We start from the raw sequence: 20,223 nt of genomic DNA on the forward strand, positions 1-20,223 counted from the left end.
ATACTCTCGGTGTCTCCATCTCATCAGGAGATAATTTCCCTCCTTGTCATGCCCGAGGGTATCGACCAGGTCCTTCTAGGGGTCCCCTGGTTGCGGTATCACTCTCCCCATATAGAGTGGTCCTCCGGGAGAATTTTTGGTTGGAGTAAGTCATGTGAGGGTAGATGTCTGAGGGAGTGCGTCCAGGTTGCCTCCACTGAAGTCCCCGCAGATCTTTCCTCACTCCTCAAACACTATCGACAGTATGCAGACGTGTTCTCCAAAAAGGTGGCGGAGACCCTTCCACTGCATCGCCCCTATGACTGTCCTATTGACCTTTTGCCGAGTGCTGAGCCTACCCAGGGTCGAGTCTACCCCTTATCTCTCCCGGAGACAGAAGCCATGTCTCAATACATCAGGGAGACTCTGGCAATAGGATTCATTAGGAAGTCAGTGTCACCAGCGGGCGCGTGATTTTTCTTCGTCCAGAAGAAGAATGGAGAACTGCGTCCCTGCATCGATTACAGGGGTCTTAACGCTATTACCGTTAAGAACAAGTATCCTCTGCCCCTGATATCTGAACTGTTCGATAGACTACGGGGAGCGAGAGTGTTTGCTAAACTTGATCTGCAGGGGGCCTACAACCTGATTCGCATCCGTGAGGGGGACGAATGGAAGACGGCCTTTAACACCAGGGATGGGCACTACGAATACCTGGTGATGCCCTTCGGCCTCTGTAATGCTCCTGCCATCTTCCAAGACTTTGTGAACGTCATCTTCCGGGGTATGCTCACCACTCATCAGTTGAAGTCTAACTGGATGATATCCTCATCTACTCTCCAGATATTGACTCCCACTGGAGAGATGTTTGCAAAGTTTTCGACCTCCTGCGGGCACACTCCCTCTATGCCAAGTTGGAGAAGTGTGTGTTTGAGCAGGAGTCCTTGCCGTTCCTGGGCTATATCATCTCCGCCCAGGGACTGGCCATGGATCCTGCCAAGCTACAGGTGGTGATGGATTGGCAGGAACCCCATTCTCTCAAAGAGGTGCAGCGCTTTATGGGGTTCATAAATTACTATCGCCAATTCATCCCCCACTTCTCGACTTTGGTAGGCCCCTTGATGGCCCTCACAAAGAAGGGTGCAAATCCCAAGTTGTGGTCAGAACCTGCCTCCAAGGCTTTCTCCTACCTTTTAGACCCATTTCGCTAGTGCTCCCATTCTACATCGCCCCAATGTAGATAAACCATTAATTCTGGAGGTGGATGCCTCTTCCGTCGGTGCTGAAGCGGTCCTATTCCAGAAGGACACGCAAGGTCGGAAGCACCCATGCTTCTTCTTCTCTAAGACCTTCACACCGGCGGAGAAGAATTATTCCATCAGGGACAGGGAGTTGCTAGCGATGAAGTTGGCCTTCTCGGAGTGGAGACACCTCCTGGAGGGGGCTCGCCACCCTTTTCAGGTGTTCACTGACCACAAGAACCTGGTGTATTTGCAGACGGCCCAGCGGCTAAATTCTTGCCAGGTCAGATGGTCCCTGTTCTTCTCTCAGTTCCATTTCACCCTCCATTTCCTATCCGGTGAGAAGAATGTCAGGGCCGATGCTCTCTCCCGCTCCATGGTGTCATAGGAGGAGGAGCCTTGGCTGCTCGTCCCGTCCGAGAGCCTGAGGACCATGGCTCTGGTTGCGTTTGAGTCAGTATTTCCAAGCAATACATCTGTCCCTGCTCGTCTGAGACCGGAGGTCCTCTCTTGGGCTCATTTGTCCAGGGTGGGTGAACATTTCGGACAAAACGGACCTCTGAGCTTCTGGCGAGGACGTACTGGTGGCCGCATATGGCCCGTGACGTCAGGGACTTTATTCAGGTGTGCGTCTCTTGTGCCCAGAATAGGTCTTCTCGGAAGCTGCCCGCTGGGCTACTTTACCTTCTGCCGGTAGCGGACAGGCCCTGGGAGATGGTTGGTATGGACTTTGTGGTGGGACTGCCCAAATCCAGTGGCAGCATGGTCATTTGGGTTGTCACCTACCACTTCTCCAAGATGGTGCACCTGGTACCTCTCTCCCGGTTACCTTCTGCACGGGGCCTGGCAGTTTTGTTTATTAAGTACGTTTTCATGCCGGATAAGATTGTCAGCGTCCGAGGTCCTCAGTTTGCGTCTCGGTTTTGGAGAGAGTTCTGTTCCCTGCTCAGCATTGAGCTAAATCTCTCCTCGGCCTATCATCCCGAGACGAACAGGTTGGTAGAGAGAGTCAACCAGACCCTGGTCACATATCTGTGACATTTTGTCTCGGCCAGGCAGGATGACTGGGCATCCTTGCTGCCATGGGCGGAGTTCGCTTTGAACAACGCTGTGGCCGACTCCACCGGTCAGACCCCATTCCTCCTAAATTACGGCCAGCATCCGTGCGTCCCATTGCCCATGTCATCTACCGACTCTAGGGTGGCAGACTGGGCGGTGGAGGCACGTGACATTTGGGATCGCACTCAGGATGCTATCCGGGCCTCCAAGGAGAGAATGAGGATCTCCGCTGATGCACACCGGCGCCCTGCTCCGACCTTTGCCCCTGGCGACTTAGTGTGGCTTTCTGCCCGAAACATCAGGCTGCGGGTTGAGTCCGCGAAGTTCACAGCTCGCTATATTGGCCCCTTCAAGGTCCTTGAGCAGATCAACCCTGTGGTCTACCGTCTGGCCCTTCCACCACACTTAGCTATCGCTGACACTTTCCGCGTGGCCCTCCTTAAGCCTGTTCACATGTTCCGGTTCTCCAAGTCATTTGCCGGGACATCAGACCTCTCTTCAGACGAGTTTGAGAACAAGGCCATTATGGGATGCAAGGTGGTGCGTGGTATAATGTTTTATTTGGTTGACTGGAAGGGCCATGGTCCAGAGGCTCAGACCTGGGACTCAGTGGAGAACATCTACGTTTCGCTCCTCATTGTGGCATTTGAGCGTAGCAAGGTTCAAAGGGGAGGGTCCCTAGGAGGGGGGTAATGTTAGGCGTTGGGTTCCGGTCACTGCACAGCAGGAATCCCAAGCTTTGCATTCGGCAGTTTCCCATTCCTCTCCGGCCACAGAAGTGGCTGCTCAGCAGACTCGTTGAGCCAGGCACTCTGGTCAGACCAGCTTTGTAGGTTTGGTTGCTGCTGTCACCTCTGGTCCAGCTATAGCAATGCATGCTGGTCAGCAGCGAGCTACTCCAGGGACTAAGTCTCCTTTCGGCCCACTGAGCATGTCCATCGGATGATCTCTCTTTGGAGATCGGAAGTCACATGCTCAGGTCCTTCTCCTGCTTGGATTGGACCATCAGGAAGGTCAGGAAGGTCCCGGAAGGATGCTGCTATAAAAGAGTCACATGGCCGCACAGCCATGCACTAGTATAGACTCTTATGCTTGAGGTGTGTATGATGATGGATGCATGTATCTGGTGACTGACTCATTGGAAACCCCTACCCTTGGTTGTGTCTGCATTTAGGTTTTTGGTGTTAGTCAGCGCCCATCAGTGGCTAGGCTTTAGGCCACAGCGCGTCCAGGTCAGCACCTCATGTAGCGCCATATTGTGCCATCCAGCACAAGGCACATAGTACCGCATCTACTGCGGTGCCAAATGCTGGTGAGTCTAGAGGTGTTGAGGGAGGATCTGGAGTCACCGATTTCCAAATTAATCCACAGGGCGTTGCCAGCAACTGAGAATGACCAGACGGAGACGTGTCTCTATTTGGGAGGATCAAGGCAGATCTCTAATCCCCTTTATTATATCACCTCTTTTATAGTATTAGCAGTAGCGTAGCTACCGGGGGGGGGCAGAGGGGGCGGTCGCCCAGGGCCCTGCTCTCTGAGGGGGCCCACCGGAGCTACACTTATGTAACTGTATCGGCGTGCACAGCGCGCCCATACAGTTACATTCTGCGGCAGAGCAGGGAGAATCGATCTCCCTCCTCTGCCACCACGCCGCTATGGGCCCCTAAGAAGGCAGTGGGGGGCCCCCCCGATGCCAGCAGTGGGCTTACAGCCAGCAATGTCATCCTGAGTTAATCTGTGCGCACAGGACCTGTGATGAGGTCACACGAGGGGCGGAGTCAGGGGGTCACATGATCAGGGACTTCAGTGGCTGGCTGCAGGACTCTGCTGTGCTGGTTGTCATGCATTGGTGCTGGATAAGGTGAAGTTTATGTGTGGGGTCGGGAGGGGTTTACAGCCAGGTGGATGTAGCAGAGCTGTGTGTGTATGAGGTGTACAGAGCGGAGCCGTGTGTGTAGAAGGTGTACGAAGCGGAGATATGCATGTATGAGGTGTACGGAGGAGCAGAGCCGCGTATGTATGGGGTGAGCGGAGCTGTTTGTGTACAAGGTGTACGGAGTGGAGCCGTTTGTGTACAAGGTGTACGGAGCAGAGCCGTTTGTGTACAAGGTGTTCGGAGCAGAGCTGTTTGTGTACAAGGTGTAGGGAGCGAATGGGGGGTGCTGCCTTATACTACAGTCTGCCTATAGGGGATGGGGGGGTGCCTTATACTACAGTCTGCCTATGGGGGGAGTGCTGCCTTATAATACAGGCTGCCTATAGGGGGGTTGGGGGGGTGCTGCCTTACATTACAGTCTGCTTAGGGGGGCTGCAATATACTATTGAGCCTGCCCATGGGGGGGCTGCATTATACTGTAGAGTCTGCCTATGGGGGCTGCATTATACTATATTGAGGACTATCTGGTGTATTATACTATATGGAGGCTATCTAGGGGGCCATCATACAATGTGGAGATTATTGAGGGGGCCATCATACAGCGTTGGAGCCATCATTGGGGGATACTAAGGGGTCAGTATGTATACAGTGAGGGGGCATATTACTGTGTATAGGGGAGCTGTACAGGGGGGGACTCAGGACATTAATAAATGTAAAGTGGGCACTTATTGTTATAGGGGAACTCAGGTTACAGTGACTGTCAAACGGGGCACACAGAGGGCAATATTACATTCTAGGAGACAATATGTGGGCACTGTTTTTTAGGGCAATTGCACCCAGCATTACTATATTATAGAGGGATGCTTTAGAATTTAGAGGTCACACAGAACCACACAGTAGGTGCAGTAATAGGGACACATACAGCTGCAGCGGCTCAGTATTGGGGTATCAGGTGCAGTAATAGGGACACATGGCAGCACCAGCTCAGCATTGGGGTATCAGGTGCAGTAATAGGGACACATGGCAGCAGCGGCTCAGCATTGGGGTATCAGGTGCAGTAATAGGGACAAATATGGCAGCAGAGGCTCAATTTTGGGGTATCAGGTGCAGTAATAGGGAAACATACGGCAGCAGTGGCTCAGTATTGGGGTATCAGGTGCAGTAATAGGGACACATATGGCAGCAGCGGCTCAGCATTGGAGTATCAGGTGCAGTAATAGGGACACATACGGCAGCAGAGGCTCAGCATTGGGGCATCAAGTGCAGTAACAGGGAAACATAGCAGCAGCGGCTCAGCATTGGGGTATCAGGTGCAGTAATAGGGACAAAAACGGCAGCAGAGGTTCAGTATTGGGGTATCAGGTGCAGTAATAAGGAAACATACGGCAGCAGCAGCTCAGTAGCTAGGGTATCAGGTGCAGTAATAGGGACACATATGGCAGCAGAGGCTCAGCATTGGGGTATCAGGTGCAGTAATAGGGACACATATGGCAGCAGCGGCTCAGCATTGCGGTATCAGGTGCAGTAATAGGGACACATACGGCAGCAGAGGCTCAGCATTGTGGTATCAGGTGCAGTAATAGGGACACATGCGGCAGCAGGGGCTCAGCATTGGGGTATCAGGTGCAGTAATAGGAACACATACGGCAGCAGCAGCAGCTCAGCATTGGGGTGTCAAGTGCAGTAATAGGGACACATGTCAGCAGCAGCTCAGCATTGGGGTATCAGGTGCAGTAATAGGGACACATACGGCATCAGCGGCTCAGCATTGGGGTATCAGGTGCAGTAATAGGGACACATACGACAGCAGGGGCTCAGCATTGGGGTATCAGGTGCAGTAATAAGGACACATACGGCAGCAATGGCTCAGCATTGCGGTATCACGTGCAGTAATAGGGACACATACGGCAGCAGCGGCTCAGCATTGGGGTATCAGGTGCAGTAATAGGGACAAATACGGCAGCAGAGGCTCAGTATTGGGGTATCAGGTGCAGTAATAGGGACACATATGGCAGCAGCGGCTCAGCATTGGGGTATCAGGTGCAGTAATTGGGACACATACGGCAGCAGAGGCTCAGCATTGGGGTATCAAGTGCAGTAATAGGGACACATATGGCAGCAGCGGCTCAGTATTGGGGTATCAGGTGCAGTAATAGGGACAAATACGGCAACAGAGGCTCAGTATTGGGGTATCAGGTGCAGTAATAGGGAAACATACGGCAGCAGCAGCTCAGTATTGGGGTATCAGGTGCAGTAATAGGGACACATATGGCAGCAGCGACTCAGAATTTGGGTATCAGGTGCAGTAATAGGGACACATACGGCAGCAGAGGCTCAGCATTGGGGTATCAGGTGCAGTAGTAGGGACACATATGGCAGCAGCGGCTCAGCTTTGGGGTATCAGGTGCAGTAATAGGGACACATACGACAGCAGAGGCTCAGCATTGTGGTATCAGGTGCAGTAATAGGGACAAATAAGGCAGCAGAGGCTCAGTATTGGGGTATCAGGTACAGTAATAGGGAAACATACGTCAGCAGGGGCTCAGTATTGGGGTATCAGGTGCAGTAATAGGGACATATACGACAGCAGAGGCTCAGCATTGGGGTATCAGGTGCAGTAGTAGGGACACATATGGCAGCAGCGGCTCAGCTTTGGGGTATCAGGTGCAGTAATAGGGACACATACGACAGCAGCGGCTCAGTATTGGGGTGTCAGGTGCAGTAATAAGGACACATACGGCAGCAGAGGCTCAGTATTGGGGTATCAGGTGCAGTAATAGGGACACATACGGCAGCAGAGGCTCAGCATTGGGGTATCAGGTTCAGTAATAGGGACAAATAAGGCAGCAGAGGCTCAGTATTGGGGTATCAGGTGCAGTAATAGGGAAACATACGGCAGCAGGGGCTCAGTATTGGGGTATCAGGTGCAGTAATAGGGACATATACGGCAGCAGCAGCAGCTCAGCATTGGGGTAACAAGTGCAGTAATAGGGACACATATGTCAGCAGCGGCTCAGCATTGGGGTATCAGGTGCAGTAATAGGGACACATACGGCATCAGCGGCTCAGCATTGGGGTATCAGGTGCAGTAATAGGGACACATACGGCAGCAGGGGCTCAGCATTGGGGTATCAGGTGCAGTAATAAGGACACATATGGCAGCACCGGCTCAGCATTGCGGTATCAGGTGCAGTAATAGGGACACATACGGCAGCAGAGGCTCAGCATTGCGATATCAGGTGCAGTAATAGGGACACATACGGCAGCAGGGGCTCAGCATTGGGGTATCAGGTGCAGTAATAGGGACACATACGGCGGCAGCAGCAGCTCAGCATAGGGGTATCAAGTTCAGTAATAAGGACACATATGGCAGCAGCGGCTCAGCATTGGGGTATCAGGTGCAGTAATAGGGACACATACGGCAGCAGAGGCTCAGCATTGGGGTATCAGGAGCAGTAATAGGGACACATGCAGCAGCAGCGGTTCAGTATTGGGGTATCAGGAGCAGTAATAAGGACACATGGCAGCAGAGGCTCAGTATTGGGGTATCAGGTGCAGTAATAGAGACACATACGGCAGCAGCAGTGGCTCAGCATTGGGGTATCAGGTGCAGTAATAGGGACACATACGGCAGCAGCGGCTCAGTATTGGGGTATCAGGTGCAGTAATTGGGACACATAAGGCAGCAGCGGCTCAGTATTGGGGTATCAAGTGCAGTAATAGGGACACATATGGCAGCAGCGGCTCAGTATTGGGGTATCAGGTGCAGTAATAAGGACACATACGGCAGCAGAGGTTCAGTATTGGGGTATCAGGTGCAGTAATAGGGACACATACAGCAGCAGCGGCTCAGCATTGGGGTATCAGGTGGAGTAATAGGGACACATATGGCAGCAGAGGCTCAGTATTGGGGTATCAGGTGCAGTAATAGGGACACATACGGCAGCAGCAGTGGCTCAGCATTGGGGTATCAGGTGCAGTAATAGGGACACATACGGCAGCAGAGGCTCAGTATTGGGGAATCAGGTGCAGTAATAGGGACACATACAGCAGTAGCGGCTCAGCATTGGGGTATCAGGTGGAGTAATAGGGACACATATGGCAGCAGAGGCTGAGTATTTGGGTATCAGGTGCAGTAATAGGGACACATACAACAGCAGCGGCTCAGTATTGGGTATCAAGTGCAGTAATAGGGTCACATACGGCAGCAGCGGCTTAGTATTGGGGTATCAGGTGCAGTACTAGGAACACATACAGCAGCAGCGGCACAGTATTGGGGTATCAGGTGCAGTAATAGGGACACATATGACAGCCGCAGCTCAGTATTGGGGTATCAGGTGCAGTAATAGGGACACATACAGCAGCAGCGACTCAGTATTGGGGTATCAGGTGCAGTAATAGGGACACATACGGCAGCAGCAGCGGCTCAGTATTGGGGTATCAGGTGCAGTAATAGGGACACAAGTGGCAGCAGCGGCTCAGTATTGGGGTATCAGGTGCAGTAATAGGGACACATACAGCAGCAGCGGCTCAGCATTGGGGTATCAGGTGCAGTAATAGGGACACATACGGCAGCAGCGGCTCAGTATTGGGGTATCAGGTGCAGTAATTGGGACACATAAGGCAGCAGCGGCTCAGTATTGGGGTATCAAGTGCAGTAATAGGGACACATATGGCAGCAGCGGCTCAGTATTGGGGTATCAGGTGCAGTAATAAGGACACATACGGCAGCAGAGGTTCAGTATTGGGGTATCAGGTGCAGTAATAGGGACACATACAGCAGCAGCGGCTCAGCATTGGAGTATCAGGTGGAGTAATAGGGACACATATGGCAGCAGAGGCTCAGTATTGGGGTATCAGGTGCAGTAATAGGAACACATACGGCAGCAGCAGTGGCTCAGCATTGGGGTATCAGGTGCAGTAATAGGGACACATACGGCAGCAGAGGCTCAGTATTGGGGAATCAGGTGCAGTAATAGGGACACATACAGCAGCAGCGGCTCAGCATTGGGGTATCAGGTGGAGTAATAGGGACACATATGGCAGCAGAGGCTCAGTATTGGGGTATCAGGTGCAGTAATAGGGACACATACGGCAGCAGCAGTGGCTCAGCATTGGGGTATCAGGTGCAGTAATAGGGACACATACGGCAGCAGCGGCTCAGTATTGGGGTATCAGGTGCAGTAATTGGGACACATAAGGCAGCAGCGGCTCAGTATTGGGGTATCAAGTGCAGTAATAGGGACACATATGGCAGCAGCGGCTCAGTATTGGGGTATCAGGTGCAGTAATAAGGACACATACGGCAGCAGAGGTTCAGTATTGGGGTATCAGGTGCAGTAATAGGGACACATACAGCAGCAGCGGCTCAGCATTGGGGTATCAGGTGGAGTAATAGGGACACATACGGCAGCAGCGACTTAGTATTGGGGTATCAGGTGCAGTACTAGGAACACATACAGCAGCAGCGGCTCAGTATTGGGGTATCAGGTGCAGTAATAGGGACACATATGGCAGCCGCAGCTCAGTATTGGGGTATCAGGTGCAGTAATAGGGACACATACAGCAGCAGCGACTCAGTATTGGGGTATCAGGTGCAGTAATAGGGACACATACGGCAGCAGCAGCGGCTCAGTATTGGGGTATCAGGTGCAGTAATAGGGACACAAATGGCAGCAGCGGCTCAGTATTGGGGTATCAGGTGCAGTAATAGGGACACATACGGCAGCAGCGGCTCAGTATTGGGGTAGCAGCAGGATGAGGAGTTTGTGCAGGTTGGGGATAGGATAGATGGTGATGGGGCTGGAATATGAGAAGTGAAACATGTCTTTGTTGTATTCTCTGTAGCAGAGTCGTGGCTGGAGAAGTTGTCATGTTGTTCTGGGCCAGATGGAAAAGACGTGAGAAGTGGACGATTCCATCAGAAAGAACGTCAGCGGTAAGGCACTATCTGTAACTGTGCAGTAATTACTTGTATGTTTTGTAGGACTGGTATTTACCACTGACCATGTAATATCCATGTTGGTCTTTAAATTGGGATTAATTTTAGTAACAGCGCAGTCATCTTCTACATCCACTATTAGGGTGCGTCACCGAGTTGTAATCAAAGTTACCTAGTTAGGGGCCCACTCAGAAGTTTCGCCCCCCCTAAAGCAAAACCCTAGCTACGCCTCTGAGTATTAGCATACAGCACTTAACCTATAAAAATACAGAAAAAACGGAAACTACATATATGTCCGTATCTACGTGGCATGGAAAGAAGCACAAAAGCACATTCATCAGAGTCATACACAATAATACACCCCCGGGTCTCATATCTCATATCTTGTTCAGACTGGAGCAGTCTGGTTTTATTACAGCCATGGACTTTACTCTAGTTAAGTTACAGAATTTATCTCGCAGACAAGATGGATTCACCAGCATAAAAATGGAGCCTTTAGTTTTGATCTTAGTTTAGCCCTTCACAGAGGGACTCCGACCCTGTGTCTTGGGGCAGAGTCCTGTGACTTTACCCCAGCGCTCACCTCGCCGAGCTCTGTGATTTTAACAGGCTTCAGCATTTATGTTCAGTTGCGGTGTGGCTCTGTGAGGCAACAGAGTCCGCCTCGCTTACACCGGGTGACGCAAACCCGCGTGCGTTCACTTATTATACCGCTATATAGTGTCCGCCATTACTGAGCAGCAGCTACCATCTCTGCACGGTGGACCCCGGGCTGCGAACGCACCTAAATACCTTCTTTTTTATTTGGTGCGTTCCGCCAGCCCCTAACCGAACCTTGGCTTGAATTTTGGAGACGCAACTTACATAGGAATATTTTTTGAGGATAACCACACCATGTCACCCACTTTAAACCGGGGACCAATAGTCCTATGCCGGTTGGCAAACCGTTAGGCCTTTTCCTGAGAATGAGACAACTTATCCACTACTTGATCCCAAATCTGCTGCATTCTCTTTACCACAGAATCTACACCTGGACAGGCCGAAGCCTCCACCTGTCCTGAAGAAAACCGAGGGTGAAACCCAAAGTTGCAGAAAAAAGGAGACATCAAAGTGGCAGAACTAGCCCTATTATTTAGAGCAAATTCAGCCAAGGGCAAAAAGAGACCCAGTCATCTTGCTAAGCAGAAACAAAACATCTCAAATTTTGAATTTCCAAAGTCTGGTTTGCTCTCTCAGTCTGCCCATTGGTCTGAGGATGAAACGCAGAGGAGAAGGACAACTGAATTCCCAGTTTAGAACAAAAAGTTCTCCAAAATCTGGAAACAAACTGGACTCCAGACACAATGTTCTCAGGAATGCCATGCAAACAAACAAACCACCTGTTGTAAAAACAAGGGCATCAACTCGGAAGAGGATGGCAACTTCAGCAATGGTACAAGATGGACCATCTTGGAGAATCTATCACAGATCACCCATATAACAGTCATTCTCTGAGAGACAGGGAGGTCGGAAATAATATCCATTGACATATGGGTCCATGGCCTCCTGGGCACCGGCAGTGGCATTAACAATCTACTAGAACAAGAACAGGGCTTGAACCGAGAAAAAGTCCCACAGGACTGCACAAAATTCCTGACACCACGAGATAAGGCAGGCCACCAAAAAGACTGACTCACCAAATCTCTGGTACCAAAAATACCCGGATGACCAGCCAACGCGGAGCAATGAATTTCAGACATCATTCTTCTCCTCCATTGGTCTGGGACATACAATTTCCCCATTGGGCATTGTTCAGGTTTGTCCTCCTGAAATTCCTCCAAGGCAAGTCTCAAATCGGGTGAAATAGCGGAAAGAACCACACCCTCATTTAGAATAGTAGTAGGCTCAGTCACATCAAGAGAATCCACAAAGAAACTCCTAGAGAGGGCATCCGCCTTAATATTCTTAGTGCCCTGAAGAAAGGAGACCACAAAATTAAAACGCGTGAAAAACAAGGCCCACCTAGCCTGTCTAGGATTCAATCGCTTGGCTGATTTAAGACAGATCAAGTTCTTGTGGTCGGTGAGGACCACAACTTGATGTCTGGCTCCCTCCAACCAACGTCTCCACTCCTCAAACGCCCACTTCATAGCCAACAATTCCCGATTCCCCACATCATAATTACGTTCAGAATGGGGAAAATTTTCGAGAAAAGAAGGCACAAGGGTTCATCTTAGAGGTTACCGGATCTCTTTGAGACAAAACAGCTCCTGCACCAATCTCAGAAGCATCTATCTCCACCTGAAATGGGAGAGAAACATCAGGTTGCCATAGAACAGGAGCAGAAGTGAATCTCCGCTTAAGCTCCTGAAACTCCAAAACTGCTTCTGGAGACCAATTCACCACATCAGTGCCCTTTTTGGTCAAATCCGTCAGTGGTTTCACAATACCAGAAAAATTACTTATGAATTTACGGTAAAAATTAGCAAAACCCAAACATTTCTGGAGAGCCTCCAAGGAAGTGGGCTGAACCCAATCATAAATGGCCTGGACCTCAACTGGGTCCATTTCAATAGCGGAAGGGGACAAAATGAATCCCAAAAACAAAATTTTTTTGTACGCCAAAGAGACATTTTGATCTAGAACTACTGATGGAGTCATTTTGACTCCTTTCGTTTTTTATTTCTCTTCTGTGACTACATTTTTCAGAATTCCGGCTTGAAACTCCGTGACTTTTCCTCAAATATGATGTGAAAAAAGATTTTGTGAGAATAAATAATTTTGGTGAAAAATTTGCGCGTTTTTTTCAAAATTTACCAAGAACTACTGAAGGGAGTCATTTTGACTCCCTACTATATTTTGAGGTCCTTTTGTCACTAAATGTTGCTATAAAGTTTTGTGCATAATTTTTTCACTCTGTCTTATTTACCCTGATGTTCATATAGATGTAGTTCAATTTACATGTCAACTTTTCACATTTTCCTTGTGTTTTACCTGCTTGTATTACTGTGTAATACTGAACAAAATAGCTTGTTTACTCTAGGCTCTTATCTTATCAGATTTGATGAGAAATCTACTCGATCGGAGAGACTGCAAACGGACAAGTTTGCTCTATTTTCTACTGTGTGGGACAGGTTTATTGAAAATTGTATTGCGTGTTACAAACCTGGCCCATACATAACGGTGGATGAGCAACTTTTCCCAAGCAAAACTAGGTGTCCATTCACGCAGTACATGCCTTCCAAACCAGATAAATATGGCCACAAATATTGGCTAGCTGTTGATAAGGAGAGCAAATATCTGGCAAATGGCTTCCCTTATCTAGGCAAAATATGACACACGCCGTGCTGAGGACCGTTTAGCTGACCATGTGGTAATGAAGTTATTGGACCCGTTTTTGAAAAAAGGTCGCAATGTTACAACCGATAATTATTTTACTTCAGTAAAATTAGCTAAACAGCTAAAAAGCAAAGGAACAACCATCGTGGGAACACTGAACAAGATAAGGCGAGAAGTGCCTAAAGAAATAAAATCCATGAAAGAGGAATTGTACAACACTAAAGTGTTTAGAAATGAAGACAATTTTACACTTACAGTATATCAAGGAAAGCCCAACAAAAATGTTGTCATTTTGAGTTCCGTCCATCCAGATGTTGTTGTTGCGTCCGATTCCGCTAAAAAAACTCCAGAAACGGTAAAGTTTTACAATGAAACAAAATATGGAGTAGATGTAGTGTATCAGATGGCACGAAAATATACCACACGAACATGCACAAGGAGATGGCCTGTTCATGCATTTGAAAATGCTTTAGACTTTGCGGGTATAAATGCATGGATAATATTCAAGGAGATTACCCACCAAAAAATGTCACGCAAGGCATTTTTGCAAACGCTTGTGAGAGAGTTGAGTGGTCCTTATGTCACAGATAGGGAAAAGGGTTCCACGTCCCAAGTTTCTACATGCTCAGAAGTGATGGTTCAAACAAAATTTTGCCAGATCAAAGAAAAGTGCAAGAAAAATAGATCTGTCGGCAATTGTAAGACTTGTGGTAAGTCTTTGTGTGGGCAATGTACTGCCATAAATCAAAGGCAATGCCTAAAATGCGAAACACCAAATGTTTAGAAGGTGAATTCTGCGCCATATTTTCATTTTTATGCTCCTCCACCTACATTTTCTCTGCTTTTTGTTCTTCAGTTGTTGTTTATATGTGTGCACTTGAATAAAAAAAAATGTTTGAAAAACGTCTATTATAATTATTGTTATTTTCTGTAGAAAAATAAGAAAAGCAGAAAAAAAACAATCAAAAGCATTACTGTTGGACCTCACAATAATAATACATTACAAAAAATATAATTATTAATAAATAACCACAAATGAAACTCTAAAAATAAACGAAAACAAGCAAGGAGTCAAAATGACTCCTTTCAGTAGTTCTAGGCGGGGTCACGAGTCCAGTAGTCCTAGTGTTAACATACAGAGCATTTTCTCTCAAAATCCGGAATACAATCCGAACATGTTCCATATGAGAATCCCAATCATTGGAAAAAATCAAAATATCATCCAAATAAACGATCAAAAACTTGTCTACATAATCCCGGAAAATATCGTTCATGAAAGATTGGAAGACAGAAGGGGCATTAGTGAGCCCAAAAGGCATCACTAGGTACTCAAAATGCCCCTCAAGAGTATTAAACGCCGTCTTCCATTCATCACCGTGCTTGATGCGATTAAGATTATACGCCCCCCCTAAGGTCAAACTTGGTAAACCAACTAGCACCTTTCACTCTGGAGAATAAATCAGAAATCAGGGGTAATGGATACTGATATTTAACAGTGATTTTATTAAGGAGACGATAATCAATACATGGCCTTAATGAGCCATCTTTCTTGGCCACAAAGAAAAAGCCGGCACCTAAAGGTGAAGAGGACGGTCTGATATGATCCTACTCCAATGACTCCTTGATATAAGCATAGCATCATGTTCAGGTATAGATAAGTTGAAAGGCCGACCCTTGGGAAATTTACAACCGGGCGCTAACTCGATCTCGCAATCATAACTCCTATGAGGAGGCAAAGACGCAGACTTACTCTCACTAAATACATCAGAAAAATCAGCCAAATAGTCAGGAACATCATGAGACTGGGGAGAGGTGGAGAAACCAGTAGTGTCACTAAGCACTCATTGACAACCCCAACTCACCACAGACATAGATTTCCAATCCAGAACAGGATTATGGGTCTGCAACCAAGGAAAACCCAGTACAATAATGTCATGTAAATTATGCAACACCAAAAATGTACAACTCTCTTGGTGGTCCGGAGCTACCCGCATTATCACCTGAGTCCAAAACTGGGGTTTATTCTCCACCAAAGGGGTAGCATCGATCCCCGTTAAAGGAATAGGAGTCCGCAGGGGTACCATGGGAAAACCACAATGTTTGGCAAAGTCAAAATCCATCAGGTTCAGGGCTGCTCCTGAATCAACAAAAACCTTAGCAGAAAATGAAGACAAGGAGCAGATCAAATAAACCGCCAAAAAGAATTTAGGCTGTACACTGCACAAAGCAAATGAGTGAGCAAAACGTTTTTCTCGCTTAGGGAAGACGGAAATAATATGAGAGGCGTCCCCACAAAAGAAGCACAACTCATTACGCCTTCTAAGTTCTTAACGTTGCGCCCTGGACAAAACTCTATCACACTCTCGCATAGTTTTACGTTTACGTAAACGTCGATCAATTTGAATGGCTAATGACATAGAGTCATTAAGATTGGAGGGGACAGGAAATCCCACCATAATATCTTTTACGGTTTCTGCCAGACCCTTCCGAAAAAGAGCCGCTAGAGCGTCATCATTCCATTTAGTAAGGACTACCCACTTTTGGAATTTCTGACAATATAACTCTGCTGTTTCCTGACCCTTGCTCAATGCCAGTAAAGTTTTCTCAGCTTGATCAATTACATTAGGTTCATCATACAACAACCCCAGAGCCTGAAAAATTGCATCCACATTAGCCAGAATAGGATCCCCAGGTGTCAGGGAAAAAGCCCAGTCCTGAGGGTCACCGCGCAACAGAGAGATGACAATTTTAACCTGCTGCACCGAGGTCCCCGAGGACTTAGGGTTCAAGGCAAAAAACAGTTTACAATTATTCTTAAAGTTCAAAAATTTAGACCGATCCCCAGAAAATAAATCAGGAATAGGTTCTACAGCAGACGATTGAGCAAGATAGGCAGAAATTCCCCGAACTTCAGCAGCAAGCTGCTCAACACGATCGGACAATTGCTTAGTCTCCATTACAGAAAAAATCCTCCTACGGCCCCCAGAGAAAAAGAGGAAAAAATATATAAAAAATTCTGACACTTTTTTTTTTTTTTTTTACAATTCTCTCCTTCTTTAGAGTTCCCTAGGATCTATAGTGTGGGCTGGTGATTCTGTTATGATTCGGCAACCGAGGAGGATAGCCGGGGCATAGGCTAGGCAACCAGAACACCAGAAAGCTTGGTAAGTAAGCGGACTGCAGACCCCTGAACTGACAACACAGCTAGAATTAGTCGTGGGACATACCTACGATGCCCTAGACGCCTCGGCACAGCCAAAGAGATAACTAAGCCTAAAGAAAGAAAAGGAAACTCTAAACTGCCCCGAGTAGAACCCCAAAGGAATAGATAGCCCCCAAACATATATTGCAGGTGAGACAAGATGACGCACAAACACAGGCAGAAAATAGAGTAAGCAAATGATGAAGCCCAAACTGTCTAGATAGAATAGGACAGGAAAGAATACTGTCTGCAATCACGCAAAAAACCCTAAGAAAAATCCAACACATCTGATAAGCAAAAATACTGAGGCCACACGACCTCTCCCCCACTAGGTCACAATTTTGGTGTTAACTGGAAGCAAAGCAAAAGGCACTGATATACCAGGGGATCAGAAACACTGAACAAACTGACATGAGCTGAGGCATATAGAACGGGGTCCAGCACAGGTCCCCGCAGGGAACAAGGCTGAACACACAACAGCAAAGCAGAAATCAGAGAAAAGCAAAAATGGACAAATAATTTATCTGAAAGATGCAGGACCAAGCAGGGGACAAGCAGACTTCCAAAGTGCACAGGAAGAAACAAAATCACCAGCAGCAGTTGAGGGAAGATTGCTCAGTTAAATCTTCCCAGTCAGTAACACCTGACCTCCAATCATCTTCTTCAGGTGATTGACCTCTGTCAGCTAGACCAACTATATTACCCACTGCAACCACCAGAGGGAGCCCAAACTCAGAATCCATGTTAAAGTGTTCGCAACAGCCATCTCTGTGTCATCAGTCCATTTAACTATCGTCGATTTGATGCCTGTAAGAAGTTCCATCAATGTTGCGGCTATTATAGTGAAACTCAGAATAAATCGCCGATAGTACCCCACAATTCCAAGAAACGCCCTCACTCGCTTCTTGGAAAGCGGTTGCGGCCACTCTTGAATGGCCTCGATCTTGTTTACTTGTAGCTTAATTTCGCCCTTCCTGACGACATAGCCTAGGTACTTGGCATATTTTTTTGGAATTATGGTGAACCCCGCATTTCTTAAAGCATCCAGAACCATCTGTACCTTTGGCAGATGACTAGCCCAGTCAAGGCTAAAGACCACAATGTCATCGAGGTACGCTGTGGCATACTTCTTATGCGGAGTCAGGATCCGATCCATCGCACTCTGGAAGGTTACCGGGGCCCCCTGCAGACTGAAGGGCATTCTGATGTATTGAAAACACCCATCAGGTGTCGAGAAGGCCATCTTCTCTTTGACACTATGGGACATGGGGATTTGACAATAGCCCTTCGTCAGGTCTGGGGTTTTAATGTACCTTGCGGGACCAAGTCTCTCAATGAGCTCGTTCACATAAGGCATTGGGTGTGTATCAAATCTTTAGACTTCAGTTAGCTTGCGGTAGTCTTTACAGAATTGCCACTCACCGTCAGGCTTTGGCACAAGGACGATTGGACCCCACTATCCACTGTTCGACTCCTATATCACCCCGAGATCTAGCATCCTTTTCACCTCATTTGAAATTACCTCCCGACATGCTACTGGAATTCTATAGGGCTTGAGGTTCACCCTGACATGCGGTTCTGTCAACACGTCATGCTCTACCACCTGAGTATGCCCTAACAGCTCCGAGAACAGGTCATGGTTCTGCTGCAATAGCTCCCGACGCTGTTGTCTCTGGGCAGGTGTTAGATTCTCCGCAACAGTGACATCATCCACTGTGACTTTGGGACTGGCTCTCAGGCAAGGGGTGTCTAGCGATTCTCGGTCTCACATGATAGACTTGGTGCAGTTTCCTTCGACCCAGCTGTGTACCTTGTAATTAAATTCACCCAGTTTTTCTACCACCTCGTATGGGCCTTACCACTTAGCTAGGAACTTGCTCTCCACCGTACAGATAAGCACTAGCATGGAGTTCCCGGGCTGGAACTGCCACAGCCTTGCTGATTGGTTATAGACTCTTGACTGTGCCTCCTATGCCTGGAGAAGATTCTCCTTTATGATAGGCATTACTTTCGCCATGCTCTCCTGCAGTTGTGGAACACAGAATAATATTAGAAAGAAGGAAAATGACACAAGACGATAATACACGGATGGGAATAATGGAGAGGAAATATTGGAGAACAATACATGCAGGCTCTGTCTGGCCTGGCGGGGTACCGGAAAATCCCCAGGTCGGCCCTCCCCTTGGCTGTGGGAATGAGCCAGCCAGGAGGAGAAAAAAAAAAGGGCACGGGCCCTTTAAAAGAGCAGGGAGGAGCGCACGCAGCGTTCATTACCTGAACTGCTGCGGCGTGCGTCCCGATTGATAGTGGCATGTGTGCGCCCGGCGTATGACGTCAGTTTCATGCGACGGGCGCACACATCCACAGCTGGCCTCTGCTATGTCGGCGGCCATTTTGCAATGAGCGCGCCGGCCGCCGACCTGCAGAGGAGGAGGAGGACGCCAGTGCCACCGCTGGGAGCGCAGGCAGGTAAGAGTGAAAGATTTTTTTTTTCTTCTCTCTCTCTCTCTCTCTCTCTCTCGGGAGGGGGGGGCCCTGGAAGGATGCACATAAGGGGGAACCTGCATGGATGCAAATAACGGGGGGGGCCCTGGAAGGATGCACATAACAGGGGGGGGCCTGGAAGGATGCACATAACGGGGGGGCCTGCATGGATGCAAATAACGGGGGGGGGCCCTGGAAGGATGCACATAACAGGGGGGTGCCTGGAAGGATGCACATAACGGGGGGGCCCTGGAAGGATGTGTGGCGCCCCTGAGGCTTAATCACCACAGAGGTACTGCACCTCCTCCTGAGGTGTGGTGCCCCACCATCCCGGTAAGTTGGAGGCTTCTGACCACGCTCCAACACCTGCATCCCACACAACACGGTAGTTCAGCAAAGCCACATTGCGGCTCCCTGCTTGGAGTGTAGCAGAGCACCTTTGGTGGCTCCCTGCTTGGAACACGAAACGTGCTGTGAGGCTGGTGGAGTTAGAATACATAAAAGAGCGGGAAGGTTTAGGATTTGAGGTCAGTCAGTCAGAGGAAGTCACTCAGAAAGGAGTGAGGAAAGAAGATCCCTGAGAGAGTGATGGAGGAAGGAGGTGCTGCAACAGATCTCAGTGACGTGGGTCTGCTGGCATGGGAAAGGAAAGAAGGAGAAATACATTGAACTGAAACCTGATCTTCCATAAGAAGGAGAGACTAGTACGGAACGAATGAGTAAAAGGGAACAGAGGACGTGGGTTAGGAGAAAACCCTGCCTAGAAGTTCTAAGCGCAAGGCCGGGGCCCGGTCACTGAGGTTGTATGAATACTAATGGTCCTACAGCAGACACTGGTGGAGTAGTGGGCTGTAAATGCATTACTCCCATCTAAGACTTGGGGTCACAACAGCAACTTGGATAGTGAGCCGGGACTCCGGAGTCAGGAGTCCCCGAAGCAGGCTACAGCTGTCTGCCGTACAAGTAGAGTTCTTGGGAACATCTGTCAGGAGGCACTCCAGTGTAACTCAGTACTGGGAGTACTTCACACTTAAAGGCGCTATAAGAGGAGACGTTCAGAAAGGCACATGTTGGCGGAGCGTTGGAAGGGAGCATTCCATCTGGCCTGGAGGTTGATTGAGTC

General features: G+C 48.6%; 1 protein-coding gene across 1 annotated transcript in view; it reads left to right on the plus strand.

Moving 5' to 3' along the window:
* Window positions 1–4,066: 4,066 nt before the first annotated feature.
* Window positions 4,067–20,223, plus strand: part of LOC141047083 (uncharacterized) — a 168,776-nt gene continuing 152,619 nt past the window's right edge. The window contains 2 exon segments of the mRNA XM_073542031.1: window positions 4,067–4,140; window positions 10,003–10,093. Of these exon segments, the coding sequence (XP_073398132.1) occupies window positions 4,070–4,140; window positions 10,003–10,093 (162 nt within the window). The 5' untranslated portion in view covers window positions 4,067–4,069.

Source organism: Dendrobates tinctorius, unplaced genomic scaffold (assembly GCF_039654945.1).
Source record: "Dendrobates tinctorius isolate UK_male_01 unplaced genomic scaffold, ASM3965494v1 ptg000126l, whole genome shotgun sequence".
Taxonomy (NCBI): Eukaryota; Metazoa; Chordata; class Amphibia; order Anura; family Dendrobatidae; genus Dendrobates; species Dendrobates tinctorius.